The sequence below is a fragment of the Macaca mulatta genome, chromosome 5 (genome assembly GCF_049350105.2).
Source record: "Macaca mulatta isolate MMU2019108-1 chromosome 5, T2T-MMU8v2.0, whole genome shotgun sequence".
Taxonomy (NCBI): Eukaryota; Metazoa; Chordata; class Mammalia; order Primates; family Cercopithecidae; genus Macaca; species Macaca mulatta.
This window is the reverse complement of record NC_133410.1, coordinates 117,220,803-117,245,214: the sequence shown is the minus strand read 5'-3', so window position 1 is coordinate 117,245,214 and position 24,412 is coordinate 117,220,803. Positions and strand designations below refer to the sequence as shown.

Below are 24,412 nucleotides of genomic sequence, written 5' to 3'. Positions count from 1 at the left end.
AAATTGTTAAGAGAAGTTTTTAAAAATTTAAACTACTTGTTTGCAGATATGATCTTCAACATGACATTCTGGATGTCATCTGATTCTAGGGCTTTGGTCTCTAGAGCCGCTATATACATCATCCCATACAAGCAATTTAAATTCACAAATGATTTTAAAATAGTTGAAGCTGTGACTAATTTAACAACTCCAACAGCCACCCTTTTATATTGTACAGGATGTAACTGCATGTATAGTGTTTTCCTAAATCTCTCATTTTCACTATGTTAACAGATCTGTGGGGCAGATAGGAAATCTGGGCTGAATTTGGCCTCTCCTCACCGTTCATATGTGGAAGTCCTAACCCCCAGTGCCTCAGAATAAGACTGTATTTGGAGAAAGGGCCTTTAAAGAGGTAATTAAGCTCAAATGGAGTCCTGTGGATGGGCTCTTACCACTATGACTGGTGTCTAAAGAGGAGATAAGGACAGAGAGAGGAAAGAGGATGTGAGGACACAGTCAGAAGGCAGCCATCTGCAAGTCAGGAGAGAGGTCTCAGAAGAAATCAACCCTGCTGATACCTTGGGTTTTGACCTCTAGTCTCCAGAATGGTGAGGATATAAATATAAATTTCTGTTGTTTAAAACGTCCAGTCTGTAGTACTTTGTTATGGCTGCCCTAGCAAACTAATACAGGAAGTGATACTGTTCATCATATTATGGATACACTGTTTTATTTTATTATTATTATTTTTTGAGATAGAATTCTCACCCAGGCTGGAATGTAGTGGTGTGATCTTGGCTCACTGCAACCTCTGCCTCCCTGGTTCAAGCGATTCTCCTGTCTCAGCCTCCTGAGTAGCTGGAATTACAGGCCTGCACCACCACGCCTGACAAATTTGTATTTTTAGTAGAGAAGGGTTTTATCATGTTGGCCAGGCTGATCTCGGACTTCTGACCTCAGGTAATCTGCCCACCTCAGCTTCCCAAAGTGCTGGGATTACAGACGAGAGCCACCATGCCCAGCTGGATACACTATTTTAAACATGAAACCACACAGCTCATTCAGTGCTCCTTAAGGATGAATTTCCCCAAATTACATTCAGGGCGATTTTGCCACATAAAGGAATACTTTCTGCTTCATGTCTCTTATTTTATATAGGTAAAAAAGTAATAGCAGAAGCAGTAAAGGAAAAGAATACTAAGAGATCTTTTGGGTGGGCAGAAGTGGTAAGAAAGATAGTGAGAGGATTATGGGAAAAATCATTTTTATTGAGACCCTAAAGATAATTTTAAGCCACCCACTTTCCTACCTATATCCTTCTTGTTCTACATGGATTTTGGCCAGAATTGTTGGTTACAGTATATCTAAAATAGCTGAGTACTTATTTTGTTATAAAGAGTGGTATTAAATTACTCTATTTGTAAAACTACAATTGTTCAGTTGGTTTGTAATTCTCGGGAGGTAAATGCCACACACCACACCCATCCAGAGTCAATGAGTATGAACAGAGAGAGTGCATCGCTTAAGAAGGGTTTGCAAAATGCTAATGAAGAGAGAAAGTAGAAATGTTATTAGCACTATTTAGTTGCGCAACTCCACAGGTCATTTAAAAATTAACACCTTCGTTCCCTTTAAGTTCTTATGACTCGCTTCATATATACTCCTTTGAGTGTCTTCTATATATGTGTTTATGCACTCTCTGAGCCTCCATGTTCCTGAACTGAAATTGAGATAATAAATATACCTATATCAAGCGTAGGGATTAAATAAAATAACTAGCACAATGTCTAGCAATTAGTACTCAATAAACAAAAGCTGTAATTATAATAGTTATCACTGGGTTCTTGATAATAGTTTAAACTTAATAGGTTGTCACTATTGCTGCCTCTTTTTTGCACCTTGCAGATTTACTAGTCTTTTCCGAGCTTAGAATGTGAGACTTGCCAGGATATTGTTTCCTATATTTAGCCTTTATGTCTTGTATAATGAATAAATAAATGTGCCTATCTTCAATATCACCCACTTCATTCCTCTCCACTTGCATATATTATGTATGATTTACTTGGAGAAGAGATGACGGGAGAAAGGCCCCTGAAAAAAAAATAAATATCAGTGTAAGGCAGAATCTCAAAAGTCACAAAATCCAATTCCCAAAACATCCCTTTATTTGGTCAAGGTGGTGCCAGGATTAGGACTTATTTTTTATTTAACACCAAAATGAACACAATCCAGATGTCCTTCAACAAAAGAGGGGGGCAGGGAAAGGGAAAACTATGGTATATTTATTTGATAGATCACTATACCACAATAAAAATGAATCAGCTATGACACACTCTACAGCGTGGATAAATATCAAAAAACATGCCAAGTGAAAAAGCGAGGCACAAGAGTACATACTAAATACCTGCATTTATATGAAGTTCTGGAACAAACAAAATGAACCTATGGTGATAGACATTAGAACAGGGTGGATTGGCTGGAAAGGACATTGAAAATTTTTTCTAGGGTGGTAGAAATGTTCTATATTCTGATTGAAGTGTTGGTTACTTGGATGTATGCACTTGTCAAAACTTAACTGTACATTTCACTATAGGTAAATTATACCTCAGTAAAACAAACAAACAAAGCCAATATCTTGGTGAAAAAGACATGGTAAAGTAAGAAGACTTAGCAGGTTTAATTTATGAGATGCATGTATTGTGAAGTGGGTGCCCATAGGAATAGTTAGTCACTTTAGTTAGCCTGGCCACAATTGTTACCAATTCCTGATGTTTTATTTTTGTGTAGGCCAAAGCGTTGCTGAATTCTCTGTTCCATACTTCTTCCTCATTTACTTCCGTTTACTATGCAGAAATCATCGTGGAAACCACATGGGGACCTCTGTCCAAATCTAACTGGGTTGGCCAGGGTATGTTGTTAACATTTCTGATTTGTTTTCTTCATCTGGTCAAAAGAGAGAGTTGTAACACAAGGACTCTTAGATTCCTCTGGTGTCTAACATTCTTCTTCTTAAGTGGATTCTCAGGACTTTGACTTTGGCCTCTGATTAACAGCATGCTTAGTCAATAAAATCTGAAAGAATAAATTATATTTACATGGCAAAGTATCAGCCAGTTACTTCAATAAAACTAACACAAGGAGGCTGGGTGCGGCGGCCCATGCCTGTAATCCCAGTACTTTGGGAGGCTGAGGCAGGCAGATCACTGGAGGTCAGGAGTTTGAGACCAGCCTGGCAAACATGGTGAAACTCTATCTCTACTAAAAAAACAAAAAAATTAGCTGGGCATGGTGGCACATGCCTGTAATCCCAGCTTCTTGGGAGGCTGAGGCAGGAGAATTGCTTGAACCCAGGAGGTGGAGGTTTCAGTGAACTGAGATCACGCCACTGCATTCCACCCTGGGCAAGAAAGCAAGACTCTGTCTTGAAAAAGAAGGAAAAAAAAAAAAAAACCACAAAAAAAAAAAACTAACACAAGGTTGTTAGCTCCTGGTTTAGGTAACTGTGCTTGGCCCTTTGCCTAATAATGAAGTCTTATTTCTAAAACTCACTAAGAATGAAGTTTTACAAAGAAAGGACATTGAAAGGTTACCTACTTCTTCTTTTAGGCAAGAACATACTCATTGCAAACCAGATAGTTCAAAGCCAATATTTTATTCTGCTTTTTAAAAGGGTAATACAGTTTTCACAGAAAATTTGAAAATGCAGGAAACTATAAAGGAGCAACGATCACCTTTTTATTCTTACCACTCAGAGGTAATCATTTATAACATTTATGTGTATATTCTTCTAGTCTTATGTATTTCTAAACTTTATAAATATTCCTATTTATAATATTCACATATTTATAAGTATATGAGGAAAAAGTATCATTAACATTTTCCATGTTGTTCTCCCACAAATTTTTTTTTACATTCTTTAAGTTCTAGGGTACATGTGCACAATGTGAAGGCTTGTTACATAGGTATACATGTGCCATGTTGGTTTGCTGTACTCTAACTCATCATTTACATTAGGTATTTCTCCTAATGCTATCCCTCCCCCAGCCCCCAACCCCAACAGGCCCCAGTGTGTGATGTTGCCTGCCCTGTGTCCATGTGTTCTCATTGTTCACCTCCCACCTATGAGTGAGAACATGCAGTGTTTGGTTTTCTGTCCTTGTGACAGTTTGCTTAGAATGATGATTTCCAGCTTCATCCATGTCCCTGCAAAGGACATGAACTCATCCTTTTTCATGGCTGCATAGTATTCCATGGTGTATATGTGCCACATTTTCTTAATCCAGTCTATCATTGATGGACATTTGGGTTGGTTCCAAGTCTTTGCTATGGTGAATAGTACCACAAATAAACACACTGTGTGGTGTGTCTTTATAGTAGCATGATTTATAATCCTTTGGGTATATACCCAGTAATGGGACTGCTGGGTCAAATGGTATTTCTAGTTCTAGATCCTTGAGGAATCGCCACACTGTCTTCCACAATGGTTGAACTAATTTACACTCCCACCAACAGTGTAAAAGCATTCCTATTTCTCCACATCCTCTCCATCACCTGTTGTTTCCTGACTTTTTAATGATTGCCATTCTAACTGGCGTGAGATGGTATCTCATTGTGGTTTTGATTTGCATTTCTCTGATGACTAGTGATGATGAGCATTTTTTCATGTGTCTGTTGGCTGCATAAATGTCTTCTTTTGAGAAGTGTCTGTCCATATCCTCTGCCCACTTTTTGATGGGGCTGTTTTTTTCTTGTAAATTTGTTTGAGTTTTTTGTAGATTCTGGATATTAGCCCTTTGTCAGATGGGTAGATTGCAAAAATTTTCTCCTATTCTGTAGGTTGCCTGTTCACTCTGATGATAGTTCCTTTTGCTGTCCAGAAGCTTTTTAGTTTAATTAGATCCCATTTATTTATTTTGGCTTTTGTTGCCATCGCTTTTGGTGTTTTAGTCATGAAGTGTTTGCCCATGCCTATGTCCTGAATAGTTTTATTTTTTTATTTTTTTTAGACAGAGTCTCACTCTGTCACCCAGGCTGGAGTGCAGTGGCACGATCTTGGCTCACTGCAACCTCCGCCTCCCATGTTCAAGTGATTCTCCTGCCTCAGCCTCCCGAGTAGCTGGGATTATAGGCACATGCCACCTCACCCGGCTAATTTTTGTTATTTTTAGTAGAGACGGGGTTTCACCATGTTAACCAGGCTGGTCTGGAACTCCTGACCTTGTGATCCGCCTGCCTTGGCCTCCCAAAGTGCTGGGATTACTGGCATAAGCCACTATGCCCAGCTCATTTGTTTTTAAATTTATTATTATTATTATTTTATGAGATAGAGTCTTGCTGTGTTGCCCAGGCTGAAGTACAGTGGTGCAATCTTGGCTCAGTGCAACCTCCACCTCCCAGGTTCAACAGATTCTCATGCCTCAGCCTCCCAAGTAACTGGGATTATAGGCGTGTGCCACCACACCTGGGTAATTTTTGTTGTTGTTGTTGTATTTTTAGTAGAGACAGGGTTTTCCCATGTTAGCCAGGCTGGTCTTGAACTCCTGGCCTCAAGTGATCCTCTTGCCTCCCACAAATCATTTTTAATTACTATATTCTAGCCCAGGGATCAGCAGTTTTTGCCTGAAAAGGACCAAATAGTAAATATTTCAGATTTTGTGTGCCATATGGTCTCTGTCACAACTGTGTAACTCTGCTTGCCGTGGGAGTAGGAAAGCAGCCATTGACAATAAGTAAATAAATGGGCATGGCTATTTCCAATAAAATTTGCTTTATGGAAAAAGGCAGCAGCTGTGCTTAGCCTGCAGGCTTTTATTTCCTCACACTTGAATTCAAAAAAATCTAGTCCATTGTTTAAAAATATTTCAAAGTTTAACCAATAGCTAGTTGTTGACCCTCGTTAAAGGTTTTTTGCTATTGTAAACCATACTGGGATATATACATCTTTGATTATTTCAGTAGGATAAATACCACAAAGAACTGGTACATTTCTAAGGCTATTGATACATAAAGTGTACACATGCACACACACATGTGCATGCACACACACACACACACACCAACTTTTGCCTTTATACCTCTCGGAGTTATTTGTATTAAAAATGTGATATATCCTTTTGGATTTCTTATGTTTACATAATTTCCCTCCTCCTCCCCCATAAATGGTGTCACACTCTGCTTTTGGTTAATTAACCTGCTCTTTTAACCTACCAGTGTATTTTGAGAATCTCTCCATGCCAATGAGAATCCATCAGCCTCATCCTTTTTAATAGCTGTCTGATAATTTCACTGAATAGATTCTTCATCAATACATTTTTACTGGAGTACACTAATTGTCATGAACTATTCTCAGCACTGGGGATACTATCTAAGCAAAACAAAGTGCTTGCCCTTAGAAGAGGTTTTTCGCGGGGGAAGACAAAAGATGGACAGGCCAGGCATGGTGGCTCAAGCCTGTAATCCCAGCACTTTTGGAAGCTGAGGCGGGTGGATTGCTCAAGCCCAGGAGTTTGAGACCAGCCTGCACAACATAGTAAAACCCCATCTCTACAAAAGATAGAAAGAGATGGACAAATGTATAATGTCAGTTGGTGATAAGTACTATGGAGGAAATAAGGCACATGAAGAGGATGGTAGGTATTTGTGTGTGTGTGTGTGTGTGTGTGTGTGTGTGTAGGGGAGTGGTTTATTCAGGTTGTTCAGGGAAGGCCTCTTTTAAATAGACAGGTGATCACCTGATGGAAGGCTTTTACATACCTGGGGAAAGAGCATTCCAGACAGAGGAAATGGTGAGTGTAAAGGCCCTGAGGCTGAGGTGTGCTAGGAGTTTTCCAGGAACAAGGAGGCCACCTGGCTAGGGTGGAAAGAGCAAGGGCAAGGTGGTAAGAGTTGGAATCAGAGAGGTAGCAATGTAGGGCGTTTTAGAGATGTTGATCTTTACTCTCAGTAACATGGTGCATCACTGAAGAGTTTTTGAGAAGGAATGCAATCATTTGGCTTGTATTTTAACAGAATCACTTTCGCTGCCTGTAAAGGGGCAAAGGTCAAACCATGGAGCCCATTAAGAAATCGATTTAAGTATGTCACAACTTATTACTCATATCCTCTACTAGTAAACATCTAAGTTATATTCGGTTTCTTTCAATTAAAAATATGCTGAAATATCGGGAGTTTTTTGGTTTTTTTTATTGTGGTAAAAATATGTATAACATTTACCATTTTAGTCGTTTTTAAGTGTACAGTTCAGTGGCATTAAGTACATTCACAGTGTTGTGTAACTATCACTACTATTTCTGGAAGTGTTTCATTATTCCAAATAGAAACTCTGTACCTAATAAGCAACAACTTGTCATTCTCCCTTCCCTTTAGTCACAAGCTCTATTCCATTTGTCTTTATGAATTTGCCTATTCTAGGTACCTCTTTTAAGGTGAATCATATATTTGTCCTTCTGTATCTGGCTTATTTAACTTAGAATAACATTTTCAAAGTTTACTCATGTTTGTAGCATGTGTCAGAATTCCATTCCTTTTAATAGCTGGATAATACTCCATTGTTGCATATATCACATGGTTTATCCTTTCATCTGTTGATAGACACATAGATTGTTTCCACCTTTGGGCTACTGTGAAAAATACTGTGAACACTGGTGTGCAAATATCTGTTTGAGTCCTTGATTTCAATTTATTTGGCTACATACAGAGGAGTAAAATTGCTGGATTATATGGTAATTCTTTTGGGGACCCAACATGCTGTTCTCTACAGAAGCTGCATTATTTTACATTCCCACCAGCAACAATAAGGGTTGCAATTTCTTTTATTATTTTTTAATGGGTTCTGTAAATGGCGAATGCAATATCTTTATATCCTCACCAACACTTGTCATTTTCTGTTTGTCTTTTCCTTAATAGCCATCCTAATGGTAGTAAAGTGTATCTCATTGTGGTTTTGGACTTGTATTTTTCTAATGACTAATGATACTGAGCATCTTCTCATATGCTTTCTAGACATTTACATATATTCTTTGGAGAAATGTCTATTCAAATCCTTTGCCCATTTTTGAAAGCGGTTGTTTGGTTGTTGCTGAGTTGTAGGATCATTTTAGATATTCTGAATATGATCCTTTATCATAGGGGTCCCCAACCCTCAGGCTGCAGACTGGTACCAGTCCGTGGCCTGTTAGGAGCTGGGCTGTATAGTAGGAGGTGAGTGGCCTGTGAGCATGCATGACCGCCTGAATTCCACCTCCTTTCAGATGAGTGGTGGCATTAGATTCTCACAGGAGTGCTGACCCTATTGTGAACTGTGCATGCGAAGGATCTAGGTTGCATGCTTCTTATGAGAATCTATTACCTGATGATCTGAGTTGGAACAGTTTTGTCCTGAAATCATCTCCCTCCTCCCTGCTAGTCCGTGGAAAAATTGTCTTTCACAAAACTAGTCCCTAGTGCCAAAAGGTTGGAGACGACTGCTTTACCAGATACAGGATTTGCAGCTATTTTCTGTCATTCTGTGGATTGTCTTTTTGCTCCCTTCATATTGTAATTTGATGTAATAAAGTAAATTTTGATAAATTTCAGTTTATCTGTTTTTTATTGCCTATTCTTCTGATATCATACTTAATAAGTACACAGTCCAAGGTCATAAAGAGCTTCATCTATTTCTTCTAAGAGTTTCATAGTTTTAGCTCTTAAATTTAGGTCTTTGATCCATTTTTTGCATTAATTTTTGTATGGGGTATCAGGTAAGAGTCTAACTTCATTCTTTTGTATGTGGATTTCCAATTTTCACAGAGCTGTTTGTTAAAAACACTATCCTGCCCAGGCATGGTGGCTCACACCTATAATCCCAGCACTTTGGGAGGCCAAAGCAGGCAGATCACTTGAGGCCAGGAGTTCAAGACGAGCCTGGCCAACATAGCGAAATCTTATCTCTACTAAAAATACACAAATTAGCTGGGTGTGGTGGCACGCACCTGTAGTCCCAGCTACTTGGGAGGCTGAGGCACAAGAATTGCCTGAACCCAGGAGGCCGAGGTAGCAGTGAGCTGAGATTGTGCCACTGCACTACAGCCTGGGTGACAGAGTGAGACTGTGTCTCAAAACAAACAAACAGACAACAACAGCAGCAACAAAAACAGCAATCCCTCCCGCCTGCCCCAATCCTTTCTCCATCTAATGGTCTTAGCGCCTTTATTGAAAGTCAACTGACTATATATATGTGAGAGTTTATTTCAGGGGTCTCTATTCTATCCCATTAGTCTATATGTCTGTCCTTGTGCCAGTACCACACTGTTTTGACTACTGTACATTTATAGTAAGTTTTGAAATAAGGAAATATGAGTTCTCCAACCATTCCTTTTTCAATACTTTTGGCTATTTTGAAAAATTTAGCTATACTGACAAACAATTTGGCTACTATTTTAGTCCCTTGAGATTTCATATGAATTTTTAGACAGGTTTTTCTATATCTATAGAAAACACCATTGATATTTTCATAGAGATTGCATTGAATCTGTAGATTGCTTTGGGTAATATTGTCATCTTTACAATATCAAGTATTCTAATCCATGAACATGGGATGTCTTCCCATCTATTTAGATCTTTAATTTCTTTCAGCAATGTTTTGTACTTTCAGCACACAAGTCTTTTGCCTCCTTGGTTAAATTGATTCCAAAGTACTTTATTCTTTTGATGCTATTATAAATGAAATTATTTTCTTAATTTCTTTTTCAGATTGTTCATTGTTAGTGCATACAAACAACTGATTGTGTGTTTTTGTCTGCAAATTTGCTGAATTCATCCATTAAACAGTTTAAAATTTATTTTTTTATTTTTAATTTTTCATTCAGACTCATATGATTTGAAATCTACACAAGTTTTTCTGTTGAATTTTTATTTTTTAACATATAAGATCATGTCGTATGCAAATGGTTAATTTTACTTGTTCCTTTCCAATTTCAATGCCTCATTTCTTTTTCTTGCTTAATTGCTCTGGCAAGAACTTCCAATATTATGTTGAATGCAAGTGGAGAACTGGGTATTCTTCACTTGTTCCTGATCATTCTTGACATTTCCCTTTTAGGGGAAAAGGTTTTAGTCACCATTGAGCACGATGTTAACTGGCTTTTTCATAATAACTTCCTTATGTTGAGGTAACTTCCTTTTATTCCTAGTTTGTTTAGTTTTATCATGAAAGAATGTTGAATTTTGTAAAATGCTTTTTCTGCATCAATTGAAATGATCATGTCCTTTTCACCCTTCGTTCTGTTAATGTAATGTATTATGTTGATTGATTTTCATGTTAAACCATCCTTGCATTTCAGGAACAAATCCCATTTGGTCTTGTTATATATCCCTTTTAATATGCTGCTGAATTCAGCTGACTAGTAGTTTGTTGAAGATTTTTATGCCAATGTTTATAAGGGATATTAGTCTTTTTTTTTTTTTTTTGTAGTGTTTTTGTCTGGCTTTGGTATTGGTGATAACTCTGGCTTCATAGACTGAATTAGGAAGTGTTCTTTCCTCTTTCTGGAAATGTCTGAGAAGGATTGGTTTTAATTCTTTATTTTTTGAGACAGGATCTTGCTATGTTGCCCAGGCTGGAGTTCAGTGGTATGATCACAGCTCATTGCAGCCTTAACCTCCCAGGTTCAAGCAGTCCTCCTACTTTGTGCCCAAGTAGCCGGGACCACAGGCACGTGTCACCATGCCCAATTTTTTTTTTTTTTTTATAAAGATGGGGTTTTGTTATGTTGTCCAGGCTAGTTTCAAACTCCTGGGCTCAAGTGATCCATCCACCTTAGCCTCCCAAAGAGCTGAGATTACAGGCATGAGCCACCATGTCTGGCTACTTTTTCCTTAAATGCTTAGTAGAATTCACCAACAAAGCCACGGTTCAGGGTTTTCTTTGTTGGAAAGTTTCTGATTACTCATTCTACCTCCCTGCTAATTAGAGGTCTGTTCAGATTTTCTATTGCTTCATGATTCAATACTGGTAGGTTTTGTGTACATTTGTTCATTGTACTCTTATAAACCTATTTCTGTATAATCAGTAGTAATATCTCCACTTTCATTTATGATTTTAGTAATTTGAGCCTTCTTCTTAGGCAGTCTAGCTAAAGGTTTGTCAATTCTGTTGCTCTTTTCAAAGAACCAGTTTTTCATTTCATTGATTTTTCTATTATTTTTCTATTCTCTATTTATCTCTGCTCCAGTCTTTATTATTTCCTTCCTCCTGCTAACTTTGAATTTTATTTGGTCTTCTTTTTCAAGTCCCTTAAGATCTAAAGTTACATTATTGATTTCTTCTTTTCTAAAACATATGCATTTACAGCTATACATTTCATTCAGTGCTGTGTTTGCTGCATCCCATAGTTTTGGTATGCTGTATTTTCGTTATGTCTCAAGATATTTTCAAATTCCCCTTGCACTTTCTTCTTTGATCCACTGGTTAAGTGCGTTGATTAATTCCCATATATTTGCAATTTTTTTCAGTTTGGGCAATTTCATTTTATATAGCTCCAGGAGAAGTCTTGTCACCACTTCTTTTGTAAAGGCTGCTATACAAAACAACATTGAACAATTATTTCTGTTTTTGAACTGAACTCTGATATAATTTAATCTCAAAATGCTCTTGAGAACTGCCCAAACTCTGATATTCTCTCCAATATTTAGGCAGGTTATTAAAAAATCAACTCACTAGTTACTGGTGAAATACAGTAACTTTGTTGGTAGTACAGGATGGTACTAAACATATTGTGTCGCTGTGCTGGATCAGCTGTAGTTATTAGGTTGTTGCAAAAGTAATCGTGTTTTTTGAAATTAAAAGCAATGGCAAAAACTGCAATTACTTTTGCACCAACCTAATACTTGGGACTGGGATAACGGGATCACTTTTAACCCATGGTCAAGGGTACCATAGATTAGTGAATGAAATCTTCCATTAGAAAAAATACATTTCCACACTAGCAATTCATCTTTCACTTTTCTGGAAGTTTCTGGAGAGATTATGGCCAAACAATTCATGTATCTGATTAGTGTGCACAAATGTAGGAAAGACAGGCAGAGTGGGGGCTTTGGAAACATAATCTTAGACATATGACATTAAAACTCATTAACAGTGAGTTTGCTTTATTCTAACAAATTTGTGGGGCTCAGACACTTGAGGATTCTTGAGGATTCTTTTGCCTTCAAGGTCATTTTGCACTAGGAGTCAACTTTTCTCCCCTTTGAAATGTAGTGAATTGTAAGAAAAATCTGTAGCATGTGACAAAGAACCTGGCCCAAGGACAGTTTGCTTCTGAAACTAATTTCCTAACAAAACCCTAACAAACGGTGATGGTAACCATAGTAATTATGCAGCAAGCTGTAGCCCACAAAAACAAAACTCAAGTTCTAGCTCTAACATTTATGAACCCTTTCATGTCATAAAATGAGGTCACCTTCTCTTGCCTTGCTTACTTCACAGGGTTTTGTGAAGATTAAAGAATGTATGTCAAGCGTTAACTGTAAAATGCTGTTTGATTACAGGTGCCACATATGGATTAAATGTGCATTATATATATATCTATATACACACACATAGTAATACATAATCCATTACTATCCTAACTTATATTAGTAATACAGTATTACACTTCTGATATTCTTATGTATTAGAAGAAAATAAAATTTACATGTCAGTCTCTGAAGCATCTGTGACTTTACTTACAAGCCCACAAGTTAGCCTGATTCCTGTTTCATTGGACACTGGGAGAAGACACAAGACTCCTGAGTCAGAGACAAAGGACTTCACTACGCATAGCATAGCAGTAGCCAAAGTGTCAGCATGGTCCCTTTGGCTCCCTTGTCTCTCAAATCCCATAGGGATGACTTGGAGAGGTCAAGACAGATGTTACATATGTAGTGGGTTTGCAACTCAACTGAGGACCACTGAGCTTGGCGTTTTTACTGCTTTACAGTAAACAGAAAAATTGACTTCTCTTATTTAGGGTGATATGCTACCTCATTACTTAACATTGCTTACTGCAAATACAATCCTGAGAAATGGCCTGGGAAACAGGAGTTAGGGCCTTGCACTCAGCATGCCCAGCAAAAAATGTCTGGATGGATGCTCAGAGACCATGGCACATCACCTCTCCCAACCTTTGGATGAGATAAAATTTGATGTCTATTTTGCGATTTTGCTAAAATATTAAATAGAAAATAATGGTAAAATTCAGTGACAATGCATCCAGAAAAGCAATTCACTTCCACTTCTGGAACATCTAGCTGGCTGTGAAGGCCCTGACCAACACTTCTTAAAACTTACAAACATTTCCTAAGACTTGCATATATTTTATGCAATTGAATTTATTATGATGTGACTTAGGAGTTATGGACGAGTCTTACAGTGCAGACATTCCCACTTTGATGTCAGGAATTTTATGTATCAGCAGCTCTAGTGCATGGCACACAGAATCACTCAAATGGTTTGTGAACATAGTCTAGTTTCCTGTCTTCCTATGTCTCAGCAGGAGATTCAAAATATCAGAGAAGATGAACATTATTAAAAGTTGTGGTGACCTCTTAATAGCACGATCATCTGAAGAGACTGAAGGCATTGCGCAGGGTCAAGACTGTAATGACCTGCAATCAAAAAACCTTACAGACTTGAAGCTGAGTCCGTCGTTGAGTAGGCATATGGATCATACAGATGATACTTTGCTACCTTTAAATGTGGTGGGGATGGGATGGGGGTTGAAGTAAGTGAATTTAAATTCACTTTCTAGTGAGACTAGCATCTAATCCTGGTGGCAAAACTTGTTTGGACACACCACTACACTCTGATTCTAAAATCAACAGCTGTGAGGTAGAGATCTCAAACCAAGCATGAATGATCACCATTCTTTTTTGTTTCAAAGTGGTTTTATTACTTATGAAACTTGCCCATGATTAGTGTGATTGAAAATGCCACTTTAACTACAGTTGTAAAGTTCCTATTGATTCCTTATTGGAGTAAGAGACAGAGTACTACTTTAAAAGACTTCACTATCCTCAGAACTTTCAAAAATCCCCAGAGAGTTTTATTCTCTCATAGGAGGCACACTCAAGAGCTTTTGTATGAAGAAAACAAATGGAACCCAGAATGAATTAGCCCCTTAGTAAAAGTTCCTGTTAGTCCCTTGCACGACAAACAAGAGTTCACATTAGTTTCTTGCACACTGCATTCTAGATAAGGGCAGCCTTTGAAGCTATGTGGCCAGCAAAATCAGCATGCCAGTGTTTCCACAGGATAATCAGAACATCACTGTGATGAGCTTTTCATCCAAGGTCTGAGTGGAGGTGGCAGAAAAACTATTCTGATCTATGCTCTATCATTTCTAGACAATCCAAGGATAAAGCATGGACTATCTCCTGTAACTTACTCTTTGAACCTTATTATCTTATCCTATTCACTTCACCCCACTGAATTGCTTTTACAAAATTTATCTTGGAGGAGGGGCATTTGTCATCAGCAGGTTCAAAACCAACTTTCTGCACCTTGCTGTTGCAATGTCTAGCAAACTCCAGTTGAGGACATTACCTTAGGCTTCTGTCTTGTGAAGGCATAAGGAGACCTAGTGACCAAAAGGGGTCTGCTTTTCATGAGTGACTTTGTCCTCTTGTGAACAGTGAAAATCAGAATCATGGAATGTGTGATTTTCTTCTCCATGAATGACCTTGTATTGTTCTGAATTATTTTTCACCTTAAATCCATTAATTGAAAGTTATTACTTTATTTTAAAAATAGTCTTTGAAGAAAATATCCCTCTTGTGGTTTTAACAAGTACTCTAAAACTAGAACTCTTTTAAAAATGACACATTTTGTAAATGGAAAGAAACAGTAATAATTTTGAAAAGACTGTTGATATCATTGTGGTTTATTAGGTAAATACAAAGTATAGGCTCTTGCATTTTTAAAAAAGCAAAACCAAAGAGATTAGAAACCAAGTACACATATCCCCTTTAGAAGAGAAACATAAATCAGTTTCAACAGTTAGGCACTTAAAAATGTAAATGTAAGACAACATTTTAGAAGTATAAACTATAGTTACACTCCTAAATTCCTCCTGAAATGTTTACAAACACAAAATCACAAGCATGGAAAACAAATTTCCTCTTTATCAAAAAAGGAACCTGAATTTGAATCCAATGTGATAAACCAATGATTAAGGTACTGGTGGGTAGGAGAAAAGAGCTTCTGAAATTTACATACTTGATTAAAATGTAAGCATTTCATAAAACTATCACAATAGCATACAGTAGATATAATGAAAAATATATGTCAGGAAAATAATGAATTCTAGACTTAAAATTTTACTTTACAACAAGGCACTTAACACATTGAAACAGTACAGTAAATTTCCAAAAGAATGCAATTGGCTACCTCTGAAACCTTGTAATAATATTTCTTTTGTGAATATACGGTAACATAACCATACGTTTTGCAGCATTAATCATTGCATAGGAGGTAAATTAAATAATGAATTCCAACTTGGCAATTAGATTAGTTTTTGTTCATCATTTCCTCTTTTTCTTTTAAAGGACAGTTTTAAATAATTCCACAATAAAGCACTCTTCTCATTCATGATTTATTTAGAACATAGCATAGATTAATGAGTAAGAAAATAAATCAGAACTTATAAGGTGTGTATCTGTATAAAAACTTATCTTTGGGTACCATTGACATGATTTTCAGTGTTTGGGTGTTGAAGTCAAGAGCACTTCTTTATAGAAGAAATATTTTCAGCAACTGAGTCAAAGGCGTTAAATTATTGCAACACAAGGACATTAAAAACAAATACTAAAAATCTTTATATATATAAATAGAAAAGCCTTCAACACATGGCATATAACTTATAATATGCTTGATTTAAACATGTAAACTCATTAAGAAATTCCTTCTCACACTTCCTTACACTACAGAGGCTAGTGCATTAAGATTGGCTTAAAGTTTTAATCAGTTTTACAGTGCAGAACAAAAACAAAAAATAATTAGGAAAGAAATGTTCAAACTATTTAAGGGGCAAGATATGAACTTTCAATGAAAAAAGAAACTGCATGAGTTCTGTCATGTAAAAAAAAAACAAGACAACAAATTTGGTGTTTCAAAGTAAACAAAATATAGATCGTTATAAAGGGAGACACTAATGATTGTGATCATGAGAGGTAAAAATGTTCTACAAATTTCTTTGATCAAATGGATAAAAGGTTAGAATTACACGTGCCTATCATCTGAGCACATTTTACCTTTGGGAAAGGTTTAAAATGCTTTTAAAATAATTCCTTTCACATGATACTTTCAGATTATTGGCACACATAACAGAAAACAAATGCCTTTCAAAAACTTGAAAACAGGCTTTTAAAAGTGGTGTTTGCATTCCTAGTCATAAAGTATATTGCCACAAGGGGGCACTGGTAATACAGCAAAGAACCCTAATGCAATGTCATCCACAAACCAGAGTAGACTCAATGCTCACTCTCAAAACAGCCTTCCTTCCACAGCAAAACTTGTTTCCCAAGATGCCAGTAAGTTAAGTAACAAATTCACAATTAGTTCAAGTGGACTCGGGAAAGGATGCTTTATTTTCAGATCTAGTGGACGAGTTCAATGATAGGATCTGAGAGAACTTCATTTGAAATCATTTAGGAAAAAAATGTGGCATACTCTGTAGGAATTATATGTTATAGGTATTTCACAGACAACCTAAATTACAGGAAAAGCTTCAACAGGAGCACAGACTTAAAAACAAAAAAAGGGATAATAAGATATGTATCTTAACTGGCAAAGAATAGGTGCTCCAAACATTTATGATTTCAAAGGCAAGATCATACTTGTTTTATATCCCAAAGTGGCACACTGGGTTGAAGGTCAAGTTTTCTTTCCTATATGTAAATGGGTTTTACTATGTTTTTTTTTTTTTTTTTACCATCCTGAAATTTTGATTCTCCCACCCTTATTTGCAAACCATGGACTTCCTCAACTGAATGACAGAGCTATACGACACATGCGTGTAAAGACATGGCAGTGGCAGTGGCCACACTGGCATCACAGGTGTTTTTAAAGTTCTTTAAAAGGTGATGGGGTTTTTTTTTAAATTAAAAAACTGGATTACTTGACTAAAATCCAAGGCTTACTGTTTCAGGGGGTCTGTAGTAATTGGTACACAATTTTTTTTTTATTTATTGAGTTTAAACACTTTTTTTTATTCAATAGACGAAAGGTGGGTTATCCAGACACAGCTGAATAAGGTTGTAAGGTGTATCGATTTGTCTTATTTGAATTAGAGGCTCAAGGAAAACACCAGTGTTAGGAGAGTAAAATCCAGGCTTCTGTGTCAGATTATTTTCTTTATAATCAGGCAACAGGAACTTAAAAATCAGTGTTTTCAAGTAGAACACCTTGTTCTTGCACAAGTTTTGCTATTTAATAAGTGAATATAAGTGAACATTATATAGAATTATGTCTAAACTTATCAGGTAAACTAGGCATATGTTTATTATTGGTGTATTTAATAAGAAATACTGGAAAATTCAGTGTGCTTCAAAGCCTGCCAAGAATGTTTGGGGTTTTAATTCTTGTTTAAAATAACTGAATTAAAGAGTCTTGCTTCATGACATTAAATTCAACTACCTTTCCTTTAGTGATTATTCTATGACACACAGAAAAAGCCATTCTGAAAACATACACAAGATTTTAGCACCGAAGAATGTTGACCCTTCTGAACGATTTGCATTGTGCTTTTCTCAAGCAATTTAAAGGTCAATTTTGTGCAGTCAAGGCTGACTAGTTTATAATGATAAATTTGGGAATGTTTTCCATTCCAAATGAAAGACAAATTTCACCTTCAATATAAACATAACTGCCTCCTTCTACCCGCATTGGCCTCTCCACCCTCTGCCCTAGTGTTGATAACTTTGCAACCTTAAAACTTTTCTAAGGTTTCTAAAAGTCTTGCAAATCAACCTTCAAAAGTAGTTAAGAAATTAAGCCAAGAATTATCCAAAAGATTCAATAGCATTAAATAATGCACTAAATCTGATAACATTAAATCTGATCAGATTTTTTTAATCCATTTTTTTGGCATCACCTTAAAGAAATTTAGAAACAGTTATCCCCCTTCACTGTGTAGCTGTAACTAACACACTGATTCCGAGAGTATGTTATAGTGCAGCACCATGTTATTTTCACAGGGTAGAAGTAAAATTACTCAATTGTGGCAAATGTCCTTAGGACTAGTTATGAGAAGCTGAGTCTCTTGCTAAAAGCAAGGACACATTTTTAGCAAGGATACATTAACTTTCAGGTTCCATCTTGGTTTTTCCATAAAGTACAATATAAAAAGGAAGAAATCACCTTCAATGAAATTTGACCAAATATATTTCTGTGCTCCAATTAGGAGCCCTAAAATTGATCTCACACCAGGGCCTGGCCTGGAAGGGAAACAGGCTCATTCCCCAAGTGGCGTGAGCCTCAGTTGACACACATGTGTTTTCAGCCTATGCTAGAAGAGTTGACTGCCCTGGGGCACCAGATCCAAATTTACAGGGCAGACAGCATCTAAGTGTGTACTCAAGGGCCACTCATTAACAGAAACCACCTCATGTTTCCTGTGTGTCTGTCATAGAGATTTTAAAGTGAAACGTTTACACACATGTAAAATCTGTGGGGTGTGTCAAATACTTTCATGTTTACTTGGATCAGCTTTCCTTTTTAAGATAAAATGATCTTTTAAAAACAAAACAAAACAAAACAAATTAAAAGTGATACATAGCGCGTTGGGTGGCAGCAGCAGTGTGCACTCCTGGACTCAACCCTAACTTTCCACGTGACAGGGTAGAAACAAAATTCACCCAAAGCTGACGCACAACCCGTGGATCTTCCCCTTGCTAAACCTAATGCTAGAAACCACTCTCAATATTAGGCTGTTCTATTTACACAGTGGCTGTAGATGTCCAGATATTTTATTTAAAATATTAACACATTCTTCTGACCTTGGGAGGAAAAATATCCTGAAAAAATTCTGAAGTAGAGGGTTTTGGTGGAGAAAGAATAAAGAAAGGAGGAATATGTTCTTTGGCACCTCTTTAACAAGCTCATTAGTAAAGTCCCAGGGTGGGGGCTTGTCACCAATGAATGAAGAGCTGCAAGAGAATGTATCTTTCTCGGGATGAAGAAGAAAAGCAGTCAAAGGGTAATACTTTGTTCATCTTTCTATTCATTTACACAAAATTTGGTCCATTTCTTCATTTACCAGTCAGTTCTCCTAAAATAAAAAACAAAACTATACCTTTGGTTACAGCGTTAACTCTTTTGGTGTAAGAGCTGATGCCTTTGTTTTGCTCCTCAGGTCGATTTCTCATTGTCTTCACCAATCTTCTGAACACGTGAATACTTTTTGCATGATGATTTGAAGCAGCCAGGAGGCCAAGACAGCGGCCAGGAGAAGCAGCAAGGAATTGAGCCTTGTACATTTTTCTCAAAAAAATAAAAGATGGGGAACCACCATGCTCGAGATAAGAAATTAGTCTGTGAAGAGACCTTCAAGTTCTGCAAATGGTAGAAAAAAAGTAAAATGAGACATATCTTTCTCAATTTGCATCCTAATTATTTTCTTAAATTGGCATTCACTGTAACCTAAGGAAAACAGAATTCAGATCACATAGCAGTAATGATTTTCATGTCCTTTCCCTAACTCTACCATGACTCCGGTCCCCTAACACACCTAGGTGTCTTGCCTTCCTTTGTGGCTCATGCAATTTCTTCTGCCTGCAATTCCAGTAAGAATGGAGACTCTGGGAGTGGATGTCAGAATTACTCAGGAGGAATAATTTTCAGGATGTGTGAGTGATCAAATCTAGGGGTCAAAGAGTGAAAGAAGAGCTCAGAAGGTTGAACACATTTAAGAGGAAAGATGAAAATTTTGGTTCAGTGTTGTCAGCAGTCAACTAGATGGAAGTGTAAGAAGGAAGATGGAAATAGGAGACTACAAAATAGGAAACAGAGCTACAAAGAGAAATAAAGTAATCCATAGAAAGAGCATTTATTAGTGGACACCAAGAGTTGGATGTCGATCCTTTGGAAATGTCATATTTCAATTGCTCACAAATTCTCCAAATTGACAATATGGCAAGTCTATTCAAAGATAAGTAAGTCATGGTACACAGACCAACTCTATTATACCAAGGACACTTACCAAGACTAGGAGAAAACAGAGACTGGGAGGAATAATTCTGCCTTGGGACCAGAGGAAGAGAGCAAGAGTTACAGAAAAAAGAGGTGGCATTTGAGCTAGCTCTTTAAGTATGAATGGGAGAAGAAAGAAAAGGGTATCTGGAAACAAGGAAGCAGCAGTAGCAAATGAAGAAGAATCGGAAGGGAAGCCAGAGAGCACCATTATCACCAGAGGATATACCAAATCCAGTCATTCATAAGCTATTTAGTTTGTGATTTTAAACAATAGCTGCTATCAGCCGGGCAAGGTGGTTCACGCCTGTAATCCTGGCATTTTGGGAGGCTGAGGCAGGAGGATCACTTGAGGTCAGGAGTTCAAGGCCAGCCTGGCCAACATGGTGAAACCCTGTCTCGACTAAAAATACAAAATAAAAATTAGCCAGGCGTGGTGGGGTGCACCTGTAATCCCAGCAATTTGGGAGGCTGAGGCACAAGAATCGCTTGAACTTGGAAGGTGGAGGTTGCAGTGAGCCAAGATTGCACCACTGTACTCCAGCTTGGGCAATAGAACGAGACTGTCTCAAAATAAAAAAAAAAAAATTTTTTTAAATAGCTGTTACCTTCTCCTTAAAATTAATTTAAGTTGAAGGCAGGGATTATGTCTTACCCAGCTGCACTACAATGCTTTTACAGAGAAGGTTCCTAAATTTTAATTTAGTACATATATTTCTTCATTCTAGTGTAAATTACCTGAGTTAGTGATGCACTGTGCTCCATAACCTTATGGCATCTTTATCCATAAATGGCATTCATATTTGTGAAGTTCTTTGCTTTATTTTAAAAAGCAGTAATGGATATATGTTTAAGTGAATGTGGCAACATCAGTTATCCCCATTAAGCTATCTAAAACCCCATGACATGAAAAGGGTCCACTGCATTCAAAGCAAAGAAATTATCCAAGCATCTTCACTGCTCTCACCTTTTCATTGGCCATTGAATGGTACCACCAAAACAGTCGTGTTGTGATATAATAAGCAATGATCACATCGACAGTGTAGTGTTCATGTGCTACAAGAATGCAGATGATCCCGGCAGCACTCAGCAGCCAGCAGATTAAATGATACCACCAGAAGTGACGAGGCGAATCTGGACAGCAGAAAAATTACAGAGTTAATAAGATTCCCAGAGATGAATATAATGATTACAGTCTGTCCTAACGACCTTAGGTAGAATAACCCAGGATCAAGAGGTCACCAGAAGGAGAAAACTGATAACGTAAACTGAGTCACTATGAACTGCCCAGGATCTGCTCAGGTAGGAGGGAGGCAGAGGGGCTCCCTGGCAGTGGGCGTAATAGTCATTCGCTGGGGAAGCTGGTAACACTAGACATTCTAGGCCTTGCCCATGTGAATAAGCTGTTTCATAAGAAAGAGAACAGAATTGTTTATTAGGTTGGCTGGAATTGCATACTGGCTCACATAAAGGAGCCACTTTCCCACTGGAAAGAAAGATAGTAGGGGTCAAAAGAAAAGGTGGTTGTCTATGAAAATAAGGAGGGAAATGGGAAAACAGGAGTAATTTCAGGTTTTAAATTTATATTAGTTCTCCAGGGGTATGTGTAGGGTAAGGGCGTCAGAAGGAATGGCATTGTGGCTAGCAGTATTTTGATTCTCAGCAATTTTACACTGTTATTGCCAATAGCAACTATAAAACATTCCCTCTGTAAAGGTTAGGATTCCTGACCATTCACTTGTGGACTCAGCCTTCCTGGTAAGGCCACTTAAAAGTTCATTCTACTTACCAGCTGTAAGAAACAACTATGGCACTCACTAAGGTCTCTTAGCAATCCTGCTTCCCAATGTATAGGTCATCTGGTATTTACCTTAGAAGTTCAAAATGTTTGGGCAAACTAGAACTATTTTGCATTTGTTTATTCACAAGAAGCAAAGCTGGAGTAGGTATAGAGGTGGCCTGAATCCTCTTTTTACTACTCATGGAATTGCAAGTGAGGTTTTAGGAATGGCTGGAAACCCCAGCAGTGCTTTCACATAAAAATGTATTTCCTATTATGCTACCACATTGGGCCCACCACTCATCAACTGAGAACACTGGCTGACCCAAAGAAAAGATTGAATAGAAGGTGTTTTGAAATAGAAATGGCAAAATGGTAATCCTCTTACTTTCTCATTCATCCCCTAGGGATAACAATGAGCTAGATGATGACACAAATAGTAGTTAACATCACTGTCTGTGTGGAATTCTAGCCCTAGGAGGCATTAAATAATAGAGACAATGGACTTGGTAGGGTGGCAATGTGAAAAACCAAAACACTGTTCTCTACTAGCCAGATGTTTGGCACTAACAGCTAGTCTGATTTCTCCAGGCTAATTTTATCAGGAATCTACACCCCAATTATAATATTTGCACGACTGTATGAAGCCCTCCCTTGTTAACCCCAAAATGGTCCTGGTGCCACATTTTCATGTGCTCTCACAACTAAATTTAAATCTACTTATGACAACACAGCAAAGAAGGAAAGAGTCCAAACTGATCAAAAGGCGGAAAGTAAAAATATATATATAAATGATGCATCTAATTCTAGAAGCAGACTTTTCAAAGAAACCACTGGAACCACTGCTTACTCAGAACAAGAACGTACAGTATAATTTAGAAGATAAATGTTTTTCCTAATTGCCTAGAAAGAAAGCAGACATAAACATGGAATGCTCTGCTTATATACAGAATTGACTATAAAATTGAGTTTGTGTTAAGTATTACAGATATGTCCCTTTATTTCTCACCAAAAATTGGAGAAAGCAAAATGGTATTCTTTGCATGCTACATATAAATTTACACAATTTTAGAAACCTCTAGTCAAAATAATGTCTTGGGGAAAAATGTCTCTACATACTGAGTGGCCTTCATTAAAGTATAAAATCAATCACAAGTTGCCTTGCTGTTGCTCTGAGGTGAAAGAATGTACAATAATGAGCAATGTCCCTGCTTATAGATAAGTATACTATTCCTTGGCAGTACAATAGAGTCAACCAGCTTGAATTTCCAAAGTTCTAAACATAGCCAAGAAATTAAAAGCAAAACCTCTGGATTCAGCCTGCTTCAACCTGAATACCTGCTTCTCCAAATGATGGCTATGCACTGTGGCCAATCACTTTCTCTATGCTTAAGTTTACTCATCTGAAAAATGGGAAAAAAGTAATGCATCCCTCAGATGGTGGTTGTAAGGATCAAATGAGTTAATTTACATCAAGGCCCTAGAATAGTGCCTGGGACAGAGTAAGTATTATGTCTATTTGCTAATATTGTTAATGATATGGTTTGGCTGTGTCCCCACCCAAATCTCATCTTGAATTGTAGCTCCCATAATTCTCATGTGTTGTGGGAGGGACCTGGTGGGAGATAACTGAATCACGGGGGTGGTTTTCCCCATACTGTTCTTGTGGTGGTAAATAAGTCTCACAAGATCTGATAGTTTTATAAGGGGAAACCCCTTTTGCTTGGTTTTCATTCTCTCTTGTCTGCTGCCATGTAAGATGTGGCTTTTGCCTTCCACCATGATTGTGAGGCCTCCTCGGCCACATGAAACTGTGAGTCCATTAAACCACTTTTCTTTATAAATTACCCAGTCTTGGTTATGTCTTTATCAGCAGTGTGAAAACAGACTAATACAGTTAATATCAGTTGGTTTTCAGTTATTTTAGAAAACTGAATCTAAGTTTCCTGGGGGTGTTTTTATTACTTTAAACCTACAATGCCTTCACTCTGAAATGCCCTTCCCCACCTCCACCCTCATCCCCATCTCCTTCTGTAAGTTTTTTATGATCTTCAGATTAGAGAGAAGATCCGAAACTCAAATGTACATCTAGACTAGACAATGACTGATCTTACATTGCACACTGATGGAACTTTCCTTGGCAAAATTAGAGTTAGAACCATAGCAACATATATCCTTCCACCCAACCCCCCAGAACCAATAACTCAATATTAGAAATGGAGTGACTAAATTTAAGGAAGAGACCATCCTCTGATGATGGTGCAGAGACAGATCCAGGACCCACCCCACCACCCCAAGAGTGTGAGAATAGAAATAAGGGAAAAGGTGCAGAGGCTTCAACTTTTAAGTCAAGTATGAAGACCCCACATGTATCCCAATTTCTCCCTACCGCAGGTCTGTATGTAGAATTTACAAAGGAAGCAACAAAGAGATGCTACAATTCTCAC

At 37.5% G+C, this 24,412-nt stretch overlaps 1 protein-coding gene and 1 long non-coding RNA gene across 3 annotated transcripts in view; one reads left to right on the top strand and one right to left on the bottom strand.

Annotated features, from left to right (window-relative positions):
* The window catches only part of LOC114678375 (uncharacterized), an 82,574-nt gene extending 58,764 nt beyond the window's left edge, over positions 1 to 23,810 (top strand). The window contains exon 2 of the long non-coding RNA XR_013417263.1: positions 19,350 to 23,810. This is a non-coding gene — a long non-coding RNA (uncharacterized LOC114678375). The remainder of the gene's footprint in view (positions 1 to 19,349) is intronic.
* Positions 14,862 to 24,412, bottom strand: part of SGMS2 (sphingomyelin synthase 2) — a 90,871-nt gene continuing 81,320 nt past the window's right edge. The window contains exons 5-6 of one of the 2 annotated variants that reach the window (XM_078001498.1): positions 21,153 to 21,319; positions 14,862 to 19,549 (exon numbers count right to left, since the gene is read on the bottom strand). In XM_078001498.1, the coding sequence (XP_077857624.1) occupies positions 19,346 to 19,549; positions 21,153 to 21,319 (371 nt within the window). In that variant the 3' untranslated portion in view covers positions 14,862 to 19,345. 2 annotated transcript variants of the gene reach the window in all.